The 12,973-nt window shown below is 41.1% G+C and overlaps 1 protein-coding gene across 1 annotated transcript in view; it reads left to right on the forward strand.

The window, feature by feature from the left end:
- The window catches only part of LOC127854560 (adhesion G-protein coupled receptor V1-like), a 148,356-nt gene that overhangs the window by 54,222 nt on the left and 81,161 nt on the right, over nt 1-12,973 (forward strand). The window contains exons 41-48 of the mRNA XM_052389623.1: nt 991-1,366; nt 1,707-1,832; nt 3,799-3,981; nt 4,363-4,502; nt 4,938-5,037; nt 6,875-7,054; nt 7,484-7,738; nt 8,665-8,749. Of these exons, the coding sequence (XP_052245583.1) occupies nt 991-1,366; nt 1,707-1,832; nt 3,799-3,981; nt 4,363-4,502; nt 4,938-5,037; nt 6,875-7,054; nt 7,484-7,738; nt 8,665-8,749 (1,445 nt within the window). The remainder of the gene's footprint in view (nt 1-990; nt 1,367-1,706; nt 1,833-3,798; nt 3,982-4,362; nt 4,503-4,937; nt 5,038-6,874; nt 7,055-7,483; nt 7,739-8,664; nt 8,750-12,973) is intronic.

Genomic DNA, 12,973 nt, shown 5'->3' on the forward strand with positions numbered 1-12,973 from the left:
ATGAGAAGCTTCACTACCAAGAGGACATGTGCATATTATCAGCGGGTTCTAGTCAGATGATTTTTTTCACAGAGTTATGACCCTTTGAAATTTTCCATTAACTGTACATATAGTGCAATTCTTGTCCGGGCTATTTCTCAGCAACTAATGACCGGAATTCAATGAAACTTTATGGGAAGCTTCATTACCAAAAGGAGATGTGCATATTATCAGCCATTTATGGTCCGATGATTTTTCACAGACTTATGGCCCTTTGAAATTTTCCATTAACTGTACATATAGTGCAATTCTTGAAACTTTATGGGAAGCTTCACTTCAAAGAGGAGACGTGCATACACGTATTATCAACTGGTTCTGGTCGGATGATTTTTCACAGAGTTATGGCCCTTTGAAATTTTCCATTGTACATATAGTGCAATTCTTGTTCAAGCTATTTCTCAGCAACTTATTACAGGAATTCAATGAAACTTTATGGGAAGCTTCACTACCAACAGGAGATGTGCAATTTATCAGCCGGTTATGGTTGGATGATTTTTCACAGAGTTATGGCCCTTTGAAATTTTCTATAAACTGTACATATAGTGCAATTCTTGTCCGGGCTATTTCTCCCCAACTACTGACTGGAATTCAATGGAGCTTTATGGGAAGCTTAACTACCTTGAGGAGATGCGCATGTTATTTGTGGGTTCTGGTTAGATGATTTATTTAGAGAGTTATGGCCCTTTGAAATTTTTAAGTTGCTAAACCATCCATCATATTATTTTGTCTAAAGTTGTGCCCCTCAAGACGTTTCCTTTTATCTGAATATATAGTGCAATATTGTGACAAAAAAAAACTTTGGGAAGCATCACCCGTCTCCGACGGTTTCTTGTTTAACCATGTGTGCAGATTTTAACACGATCATCATGATTGTAACACAATAGATTTTTATTAACTTTGAACATCTGTTTTCCATACTTTATCTTTCCTTTTCTTGTACATGGGTTGCAGGCAGGGGAGTTAACTGGTGTCCATGCCACACCAGGTGAGGACTACAGCGTGGTTACCAATGGTTACATCCTCCTGGCAGAAGGCACCACAGAGGGACAACTTCCTGTCACAATCCTCGCAGACAGTGTACCGGAACTCGATGAGAAATTCATGGTGATGTTAACTCGGGTGGACGTGACAGGTGCCCCGCCTTCCCCCCAGAATTCCCCATACCTTGGTGGGCTACGGAATGCTACAGTGACCATTCTTGCTAATGACAGTCCATACGGTGCATTTACAGTGTACAGTGATAGTCCGCTAGCAATGGAGGGTGGTCATATGGTTCAGGTGGAGGAACGGCCAAATTATGCTGTTGATTTGATTGTTGAACGGCAAGGTTAGTAGATTTTTAAAATGTTTGTTGTTTGTTATTATTTTGCATGTGTATGTTACTATGCTTATAAATGAGATGTATTAAGATGTTATTATAATGATTTTCAAGATACCTAAACAAGTAATTATTCTTGATATTTGGATGTTTTTGAAGTTTTGTAATGAATTGTATTATATTTACATTTTTGTTAAATAAAGATATTGGACATTTCAAGATATGACTTCCTTTTCAAAATCTATATTTTCATACGTATCTTAAAATCAAGATTTAAACAGATAAAACGGTTAAGATGATGTTACTTATTTATATTATATCTAAATGTTTATCTTGTTTCTACTGCCAGGAGGGTCAATGGGAGAGGTTTTGGTACAATGGTCAGTGGACGCTGCCAACAGTACTGCTGTATACAACGTGGACTATCGAGCGGACGGGGCTACCTTGACATACCTCCCCGGGGAGACCAGAAAATGTAACCACACATTCCTTTTATATACTGGGCCTTGTTCTGCCAAACTGGGCCTAATGCATGTGCGTACAATGTCATCCCAGACTAGCCTAGGAAGTATGCAAAGACTAATCTAGGAGAACACTCTCTGCCTAGACTGGATTTTCACATGGAAGAGACTTCCTTTAAATAAAAAATACCATAAAAGCAGAAAGTATCATCCCTCATTTGCCAATGTCGACTGCACAAGCTAATCTGGGACGACACTTTACACACATACATTAAACCAAGTTTTCCCAGGGTACTTCTCTACAATAAGCATTACCAGTTGATTGAATCATCATTGGCTAGTTAATTAAGACTTCTGAAATTAGGTTAGTTTTTAGATTGTCTAAGCTTGTAATTTAAACATTAGGAACTGGAAAATCTGCAACGTCAATTTATTTTGGCTCCTCAATTATTCATTTATGCATATTCTACAAAATATATCCCCCCAAAAAGAGTTTATAAACAGCTTTTAAATCATTTTTTTTCTATATTAATGCATTTACTTACATTAATGTTTTAGCCCATGTTGATTTTGACATTCATTATTTTTAATCAACAGTTGAAAAGTTGTTTTTCTGATGTTTTATGTTGAATTTGGGACCTAAATGCTGATATTTAAAAAAAAAGCATCACACATAGTATTTTAACCTTACTTTTTATGCCCCCGGTAGGGTGGCATATAGCAGTTGAACTGTCCGTCAGTCAATATGTCAGTATGTCAGTATGTGTGTATGTGTGTATGTCAGTCTGTCTGTCCGTCCGAAAAACACTTTAACATTTGACATAACTTTTTCACTATTGAAGATAGCAACTTGATATTTGGCATGCATGTGTATCTAATGGAGCTGAACATTTTGAGTGGTGAAAGGTGAAGGTCAAGGTCATCCTTCAAGGTCAAATGTCAAATATATGGAGTCTGTCCGTCCGAAAACTTTAACATTGGCCATAACTTTTTTCAATATTGAAGATAGCAACTTGATATTTGGAATGCATGTGTATCTCATGAAGCTGCACATTTTGAGTGGTGGAAGTTCAAGGTCATCATTCAAGGTCAAATGTCAAATATATGGCGTCTGTCCGTCCGAAAACTTTAACATTGGCCATAACTTTTTCAATATTGAAGATAGCAACTTGAAATTTGGCATGCATGTGTATCTCATGAAGCTGCACATTTTGAGTGGTGGAAGTTCAAGGTCAAGGTCATCCTTCAAGGTCAAAGGTCAAAAATAAAATATAAAAAATTCAAAGCAGCATTCTCATAAAGCTGCTCATTTTGAGTGGTGGAAGTTCAAGGTCAAGGTCATCCTTCAAGGTCAAGGTCATCCTTCAAGGTCAAAGGTAAAAAAAAAATCAAAGCGGCGTTATCATGAAGCTGCACATTTTGAGTGGTAGAAGTTCAAGGTCAAGGTCATCCTTCAATGTCAAGGTCATCCTTCAAGCTAAAAGGTAAAAAAAAAAGTTTTTTTTCAAAGCGGTGTTCTCATGAAGGTGCACATTTTGAGTGGTGGAAGTTCAAGGTCAAGGTAATCCTTCAAGGTCAAAGGTAAAAAAAAAAAATATAAAAAAATCAAAGCAGCGCAATAGGGGTCATTGTGTTTCTGACGAACTCATCTCTTGTTAAGTAATGGAAACAATTCAGTTTTATACCAGACATATTGGTATGTTAAGTTCTTAATCTTAACCTCTAATTATCCATGTAATGCGATAATGGGTTTTATTCCATACATGACATCTAGCAAAGTTCCAGAACTACCTGCTAATTTGCGCAGTCTGGTCAGAAGTTACCCTGTACACTATAAAATTACACAAGGTTTTATGGTCTAATTAGCTGACAGGGTACCTCCTTACCAGACTGCGCAGATATGCAGGCTGGTCTATAGCTACCCTGGCCGCATATGGCATTAGACCCATTGTCACATGATGCCGCTCTAATATTCCTTAGTGATAAGCATCACCATTCTGGATGACACGATGCCAGAGCTGATGAAGACTGTCATAGTCCGGTTGAGCAATGTCCAAGGTGGGGCCACAATCAAGAACAGCAACGCCACAATCCAAATCCTTGAGAATGACAATGTAGCTGGAGTCCTCTCCCTTAGCAGCTCATCAGTGCAGGCAAAGGAAGGTTATAATTGTGTCTTTCATAAACAACATAGAAGTTTACAGTTTTGTTTTTATTTTCAGTGCACATTGTGGCAGTTATTATAGATAAAATAAAGCATGATTTGTTTCAATTTATTTATAATTCATTATATTACTTATAGTTTGATGTATGAAGTTTTCAATTTTCAAATTGAATATTTGTAAAACATTTAAGTCTGAATGGTAATGAAATATTCTTTCAAATAAAATATTCTCAAAATATTCTTTAAAATGACCATATTCTCTTACTTTATTGACGTAAAATGATGCTTTCCATTATCTTACATGTTTTGCTCCTAATAATGTCAATGTGTAATTATTTACACTGATAAGCATTTTATTTTATTTACTTTGTTTCAACTAGGGGACACAGTGGGTCTGAAGGTACTGCGTAACCCCTCACAATTTGGAACAGTGAACGTGGACTGGGAAATAAGGGGCCTTAATGGCCTTGACCCCTCTAAGGGCTTCAGGGCCTACCAGGGATCAATGCAGTTTGCTCCGGTATTCATATGACGTACAGTTTAAAAATACATTTTACCTTTTGAATGCCTTTTCTGATTTTCATAACTTTTTCATTTTAGTTGAAACTTTACTTTAGCATACCTAATTTGTTAAAAATTACAAATAGTTTGAAATTTTAATTTTTAATTTACATTTATACATAGATCCAAAAACTTTGAGATATGTAATATCACACTGTGTTACTATGAATGACTAATGTTACATTGAGGCCAGCAAGATTGTTACAATTCAGCTGGACAGGAAGTTTGGTGCTTTTTGTAATGCATTGTGGATTCTATATATGGTTGAGGTTACAATGCATTGTGGTTTATATATGTGGTTGAGGTTACAACTTACTGATTTTATGCAAAAATAAATTTCAGTAGATTTTTTTTTTAGATGCAGTAATACAGTGTTTATGTTTACAACCTGCAGGGTGAAAGTGAGAAGACAATCCAACTAGAAGCGCTCAGTGACAACATTCCTGAGGTGAATGAAGAGTACCAACTCCACCTGGTCAACATGAGGACTACAGGTTAGCTCCATTTTTCTGGTCAACGTAAGGACTTCAGGTTAGCTTTGTTTACCTCATCAACGTCTGGACAACAGGTAAGCTCCCTTTGTTCACTTGGCACCTTATTCGCTGACCAATTGAGCCTTGTTTGCGAAAACTGGGCTTAATGCATGTGCGTCAAGTGTTGTCCCAGATAAGCTTGGGCAGGGATGACACTTCCTGCTTTTATGCAATTTTGTTTAAGTTTACAGACAAATTGCCACTCTTTTAGTGGCAGAAACTTTGCCATGAATACCATAATCTGTAGAACTGGTTTATGCTTTGTCATTATTTTGGATAGTGATACAATTATCAAGGACTATCAATTCTAAGCCCAGTAGAATACCTACAATCATCGATCAATTTTTAGCTCCACTGGCCAGAGGCCAGCGGGGCTTATGTCATGGTCCTGTGTCCGTCGTGCGTTAACTTATTCTTTAAACATCTTCTTCTCCTAAACTACAAGTCCAATTCTGATAAAACTTCTCACAAATGTTCCTGGGGTGAACCTCTTTCAAATTTGTTCAAATTATGCCCCTGGGGTCAAATTTGACCCCGCCCCGGGGGTCAATAAACTGAACATATGCTTATATAAAGCCTATTTTGTGCAAACTTTAAAAATCTTCTTGTCCATAACCATTGGACCTATTTCTACCAAATTTGGTATGTATTAAAATCTTAAAATTCTCTACCAAGTTTTTTCAAATTATGCCCTTGGGGTCAAATTTGACCCTGCCCCGGGGGTCACCAAAATGAACATATGCTTAAATAAGGCCTATTTTGTGCAAACTTTAAAAATCTTCTTGTTCATAATTATAGAGCCTAGGGCGACTAAATTTTGTATGTAGTGACATCTAATAGTCCTGTACAAAATTTGTTCAAATTATTCCCTGGGCTCAAATTTGACCCTGCCTTGGGGGTCACAAAAATAAACATATGCATAAATAAGGCCTATTTTGTGCAAACTTTAAAAATCTTTCTGTCCATAACTGTGTGGCATAGGGCTACCAAATTTGGTATGTAGTGACATCTAATAGTCCTCTACCAAGTTTGTTCAAATTAAGCCCCTGGGATCAAATTTGACCGTTCCCCAGGGGTCAATAAACTGAACATATGCTTATATAAAGCCTATTTTGTGCAAACTTTAAAAATCTTCCTGTCCATAACCATTGGGCCTAGGGCTACCAAATTTGGTATGTGGTGACATCTTGTAGTTCTCTACCAAGTTTGTTCAAATTATGCCCCTGGGGCCAAATTTATCCCTTGAAGGCTCCCATTCAAAAGTTGTTCAAGAAAATTTGATTCGTCAAAAAACATGGCCACAGGGTATTTTGCATATGTCATGAACTATATAAGTAACAGAAACTTTGAAACCTACAAACACTTTTTGGAATTTTGGAAAAAGTTTCATGATTGAATGAAGGAACTTTCATTAATCTTGTAGAACATGCGTAGATTTGATCTACAGCGTCTAAAAATATGTGAAATAGAAAGAACGACAATATCTTTTGGAGAGATAAATGTACCTACGTTATAAGCAAAGGACCTGTGCGACAATTACCGGGCTTTTTAGTCTGTTTAGTTAACACCGTAGTAGTTTCCATGTATAAAAATGCTCACCCTTCCAACTTTAAGCGCCCAGTGGGACGAGGGATGGAAAGAAAAAGTCAGATGCTTGAGTACATTTCAACCCATGCGCATTGCACGCTTTTTTCGCATAAAAAAACAGAGGAGCGATACAGGGCCATCATGGCCCTCTTGTTAACTTATTGTATAACTGGACCCTTGCAGACATGATCCCTTCATATTTTTCTTGCAGGTGTTGGTACGAGTGGTGCTGCCTCACTGGACCCCATTCTCCGCACAGCCAGTGTGACGATCCAGGGTAGCAACAATCCCCACGGGGTGCTCCAGTTCAGCAGCAACTCTCTGAATGTCCGCGTCAGTGAGGCCAGCAACACGGTCAGAATTCAGCTGGACAGGAAGTTTGGAGCTATTGGTAAGGCATTGTGGGTAATAGATGTGGTTGAGGTTACAACCTACTGATTTTATGAAAGAAAAGAGTAAAGACTAAGATTTGAATAGACAGTTGATAGGCGCAGTAGTACTGTGTAATACATGCAAATAACAATTTTAACAGTAATACTTTACTGTCTTAAAAGGGATCAGATCACCATTAAAGTTTTTTATTTATGTCTTTGGTAAAAAATGAAAAAATATAATTCATTCTTTAATCATATTATAAACAAGCATGTATTGTTGATTTCTGACTTTTTTCTACTTATAAAAATAAACAACAGTTTGTTGGAGTTCTGATGGAAAAAATTAAATCAAGCAGCCCTACCGCAAAACACTGAACTGTTGTTTTTTTCTTTTTTCTTTGAATATTCCGAGAACATTTTCAAATGTTCCTATTTTTTCTTTATAGGTGCAATCCGTGTTGAATATGAAATCACAAATGGATCAGTTTCACTGCCAACAAGTGAACTCGTTTATGCGACCCCAAACACAGACTTTGTTGCCGAAAAGAAATTCATCGATTTTGCCAATGGTGTGTCTTCTGCTGCTATCAATGTGACGATCATGGATGATGAAACACCAGAAGTAGATGAGGTGTTTGTTGTACGTCTGCTGTCTGTTGTTCTGATTAACCAACAATCATCTGGAGAACCACCAGTACTGGGTATGTGAGGAGTTCTGCTGAATTAATTTTAGATTGTCCTTGGAAAAACAGAACTGAAAAATGTGATTTTGGATATGCATATGAGACTCATACTGGAAACATGGAGTTTAACTCATGTTTGCAGAGTGTTGTCACAGATTAGCCTGTGCAGTCTGCACAACCTAATCAGGGACAACACTTTCCACCTACTCTGAATATTGGACATTTATTATCCCTTGTGTAATAAGACCTAATTGTTGCTTTTATTCCTTCGTTGCACATTTGCTTAAGACTAATGACTAATGGCTTATATAAAGGGGAACAACTTATGACTATTGACTTATGGTTATAATTAGTAATTGCTATAAATAATGAGTGATTGCTTATAACTAATCGCTAATGCTAAACGGCAAAAGGAATAAAGAATTATGACTGCTGACTAATGGCTTATAACTAATTGCTAATAACTCATGGCTTATTTCTGACAACAAAAGGCTTTTGAGTGATGGCTACTGACAAATGGCTAATGCCTTATGGTTTACAGCTTATGACTAAATATCTTATTACTAATTACTTATGTCATTAAAATGGATGTTATTATGGTGTTTGCATATATAAAATCTTAATGTTTAAATGTTTAAAAGCCATTAATAAAACAAGAAAGAAAATTTGGAGATCGTTTTTGTTACAAACTTGTTTTTCTTGAGGCTCTTTTATTGCATGAACAGTTTTGTCTTGTCTTGCTTTACAGGGAGCAGTGGTATAGTATCCCAAGGTATTGTTAAAACCAATGACAGCACAAATTGTTTTGCATTAAGAATCAGTGGTGTAGTGTCCCAGGTCATTGTTAATGCCAATGACGGCACAAATTGTTTTGCTTTACAGGGAGCAGTAGTATAGTGTCCAAGGTCATTATTAATGCCAATGACTGACTGTTTGCTTTACAGGGAGCAGTGGTATAGTGTCCCAGGTCATTGTTAATGCCAATGACGGCACAAAGGGTGTTGTCATATTCAAACAGGATTCGGCCACGTAAGTTATAGTATAGTTAAAACCTATTTATTATAGCTTCATTGCATTAAAAGCCAAAGGCTTATTTAAAACGCTTTCATATCTGTTTCCTAGGACTCGAACCAGTGCTTGGTGTCTGTAGAACAGTCTTAAGAATGATTCTACTGTGAGGATCAAACCCATGACCTCCTGATCACCATGGGGACACCATAGGATCAAACCCTTGACCTCCTGATCACTAGGGGGACACCATAGGATCAAACCCCTGACCTCCTGATCACCATGGGGACACCATAGGATCAAACCCATGACCTCCTGATCACTAGGGGGACACCATAGGATCAAAACTTTGACCTCCTGATCACTAGGGGGACACCATAGGATCAAACCCTTGACCTCCTGATCACCATGGGGACACAATAGGATCAAACCCTTGACCTCCTGATCACTAGGTTGACACCATAGGATCAAAACTTTGACCTCCTGATCACTAGGGGGACACCATAGGATCAAACCCATGACCTCCTGATCACCATGGGGACACAATAGGATCAAACCCTTGACCTCCTGATCACTAGGACTCGAACCAGTGCTTGGTGTCTGTAGAACAGTCTTAAGAATGATTCTACTGTGAGGATCAAACCCTTGACCTCCTGATCACTAGGGGGACACCATAGGATCAAACCCATGACCTCCTGATCACTAGGGGGACACCATAGGATCAAAACTTTGACCTCCTGATCACTAGGGGGACACCATAGGATCAAACCCATGACCTCCTGATCACTAGGGGAACACCATAGGATCAAAACTTTGACCTCCTGATCACTAGGGGGACACCATAGGATCAAACCCTTGACCTCCTGATCACCATGGGGACACAATTGGATCAAACCCTTGACCTCCTGATCACTAGGTTGACACCATAGGATCAAAACTTTGACCTCCTGATCACTAGGGGGACACCATAGGATCAAACCCATGACCTCCTGATCACCATGGGGACACAATAGGATGATTCTACTGTGAGGATCAAACCCTTGACCTCCTGATCACTAGGGGGACACCATAGGACCAAACCCTTGACCTCCTGATCACTAGGTCGACACCATAGGATCAAAACTTTGACCTCCTGATCACAAGGGGGACACCATAGGATTAAACCCTTTACCTCCTGATCACTAGGTCGACACCATAGGATCAAAACTTTGACCTCCTGATCACTAGGGGGACACCATAGGATCAAACCCATGACCTCCTGATCACTTGGGGGACACCATAGGATCAAACCCTTGACCTGATCACTAGGGGGACACCATAGGATCAAAACCTTGACCTGATCACTAGGGGGGCACCATAGGATCAAACCCTTGACCTCCTGATCACTTGGGGGACACCATAGGATCAAACCCATGACTTCCTGATCACTAGGGGGACACCATAGGATCAAACCCTTGACCTGATCACTAGGGGGCACCATAGGATCAAACCCTTGACCTCCTGATCACTTTGGGGACACCATAGGATCAAACCCTTGACCTCCTGATCACTTGGGGGACACCATAGGATCAAACCCATGACCTCCTGATCACTAGGGGGACACCATAGGATCAAACCCTTGACCTCCTGATCACTAGGGGGACACCATAGGATCAAACCCTTGACCTCCTGATCACTTGGGGGACACCATAGGATCAAACCCTTGACCTCCTGATCACCATGGGGACACAATAGGATCAAACCCTTGACCTCCTGATCACTAGGTTGACACCATAGGATCAAACCCTTGACCTCCTGATCACTAGGGGGACACCATAGGATCAAACCCTTGACCTCCTGATCACTAGGGGGACACCATAGGATCAAACCCATGACCTCCTGATCACCATGGGGACACCATAGGATCAAACCCTTGACCTCCTGATCACCATAGGGACACCATAGGATCAAACCCATGACCTCCTGATCACTAGGGGGACACCATAGGATCAAACCCTTGACCTCCTGATCACTAGGGGGACACCATAGGATCAAACCCATGACCTCCTGATCACTAGGTTGACACCATAGGATCAAACCCTTGACCTCCTGATCACCATGGGGACACCATAGGATCAAACCCTTGACCTCCTGATCACCATGGGGACACCATAGGATCAAAACTTTGACCTCCTGATCACTAGGGGGACACCATAGGATCAAAACTTTGACCTCCTGATCACTAGGGGGACACCATAGGATCAAACCCTTGACCTCCTGATCACTAGGGGGACACCATAGGATCAAACCCCTGACCTCCTGATCACCATGGGGACACCATAGGATCAAACCCATGACCTCCTGATCACTAGGGGGACACCATAGGATCAAAACTTTGACCTCCTGATCACTAGGGGGACACCATAGGATCAAACCCTTGACCTCCTGATCACCATGGGGACACAATAGGATCAAACCCTTGACCTCCTGATCACTAGGTTGACACCATAGGATCAAAACTTTGACCTCCTGATCACTAGGGGGACACCATAGGATCAAACCCATGACCTCCTGATCACCATGGGGACACAATAGGATCAAACCCTTGACCTCCTGATCACTAGGACTCGAACCAGTGCTTGGTGTCTGTAGAACAGTCTTAAGAATGATTCTACTGTGAGGATCAAACCCTTGACCTCCTGATCACTAGGGGGACACCATAGGATCAAACCCATGACCTCCTGATCACTAGGGGGACACCATAGGATCAAAACTTTGACCTCCTGATCACTAGGGGGACACCATAGGATCAAACCCATGACCTCCTGATCACTAGGGGAACACCATAGGATCAAAACTTTGACCTCCTGATCACTAGGGGGACACCATAGGATCAAACCCTTGACCTCCTGATCACCATGGGGACACAATTGGATCAAACCCTTGACCTCCTGATCACTAGGTTGACACCATAGGATCAAAACTTTGACCTCCTGATCACTAGGGGGACACCATAGGATCAAACCCATGACCTCCTGATCACCATGGGGACACAATAGGATGATTCTACTGTGAGGATCAAACCCTTGACCTCCTGATCACTAGGGGGACACCATAGGACCAAACCCTTGACCTCCTGATCACTAGGTCGACACCATAGGATCAAAACTTTGACCTCCTGATCACAAGGGGGACACCATAGGATTAAACCCTTTACCTCCTGATCACTAGGTCGACACCATAGGATCAAAACTTTGACCTCCTGATCACTAGGGGGACACCATAGGATCAAACCCATGACCTCCTGATCACTTGGGGGACACCATAGGATCAAACCCTTGACCTGATCACTAGGGGGACACCATAGGATCAAAACCTTGACCTGATCACTAGGGGGGCACCATAGGATCAAACCCTTGACCTCCTGATCACTTGGGGGACACCATAGGATCAAACCCATGACTTCCTGATCACTAGGGGGACACCATAGGATCAAACCCTTGACCTGATCACTAGGGGGCACCATAGGATCAAACCCTTGACCTCCTGATCACTTTGGGGACACCATAGGATCAAACCCTTGACCTCCTGATCACTTGGGGGACACCATAGGATCAAACCCATGACCTCCTGATCACTAGGGGGACACCATAGGATCAAACCCTTGACCTCCTGATCACTAGGGGGACACCATAGGATCAAACCCTTGACCTCCTGATCACTTGGGGGACACCATAGGATCAAACCCTTGACCTCCTGATCACCATGGGGACACAATAGGATCAAACCCTTGACCTCCTGATCACTAGGTTGACACCATAGGATCAAACCCTTGACCTCCTGATCACTAGGGGGACACCATAGGATCAAACCCTTGACCTCCTGATCACTAGGGGGACACCATAGGATCAAACCCATGACCTCCTGATCACCATGGGGACACCATAGGATCAAACCCTTGACCTCCTGATCACCATAGGGACACCATAGGATCAAACCCATGACCTCCTGATCACTAGGGGGACACCATAGGATCAAACCCTTGACCTCCTGATCACTAGGGGGACACCATAGGATCAAACCCATGACCTCCTGATCACTAGGTTGACACCATAGGATCAAACCCTTGACCTCCTGATCACCATGGGGACACCATAGGATCAAACCCTTGACCTCCTGATCACCATGGGGACACCATAGGATCAAAACTTTGACCTCCTGATCACTAGGGGGACACCATAGGATCAAAACTTTGACCTCCTGATC

Source organism: Dreissena polymorpha, chromosome 13 (genome assembly GCF_020536995.1).
Source record: "Dreissena polymorpha isolate Duluth1 chromosome 13, UMN_Dpol_1.0, whole genome shotgun sequence".
In the NCBI taxonomy this organism is placed as follows: Eukaryota; Metazoa; Mollusca; class Bivalvia; order Myida; family Dreissenidae; genus Dreissena; species Dreissena polymorpha.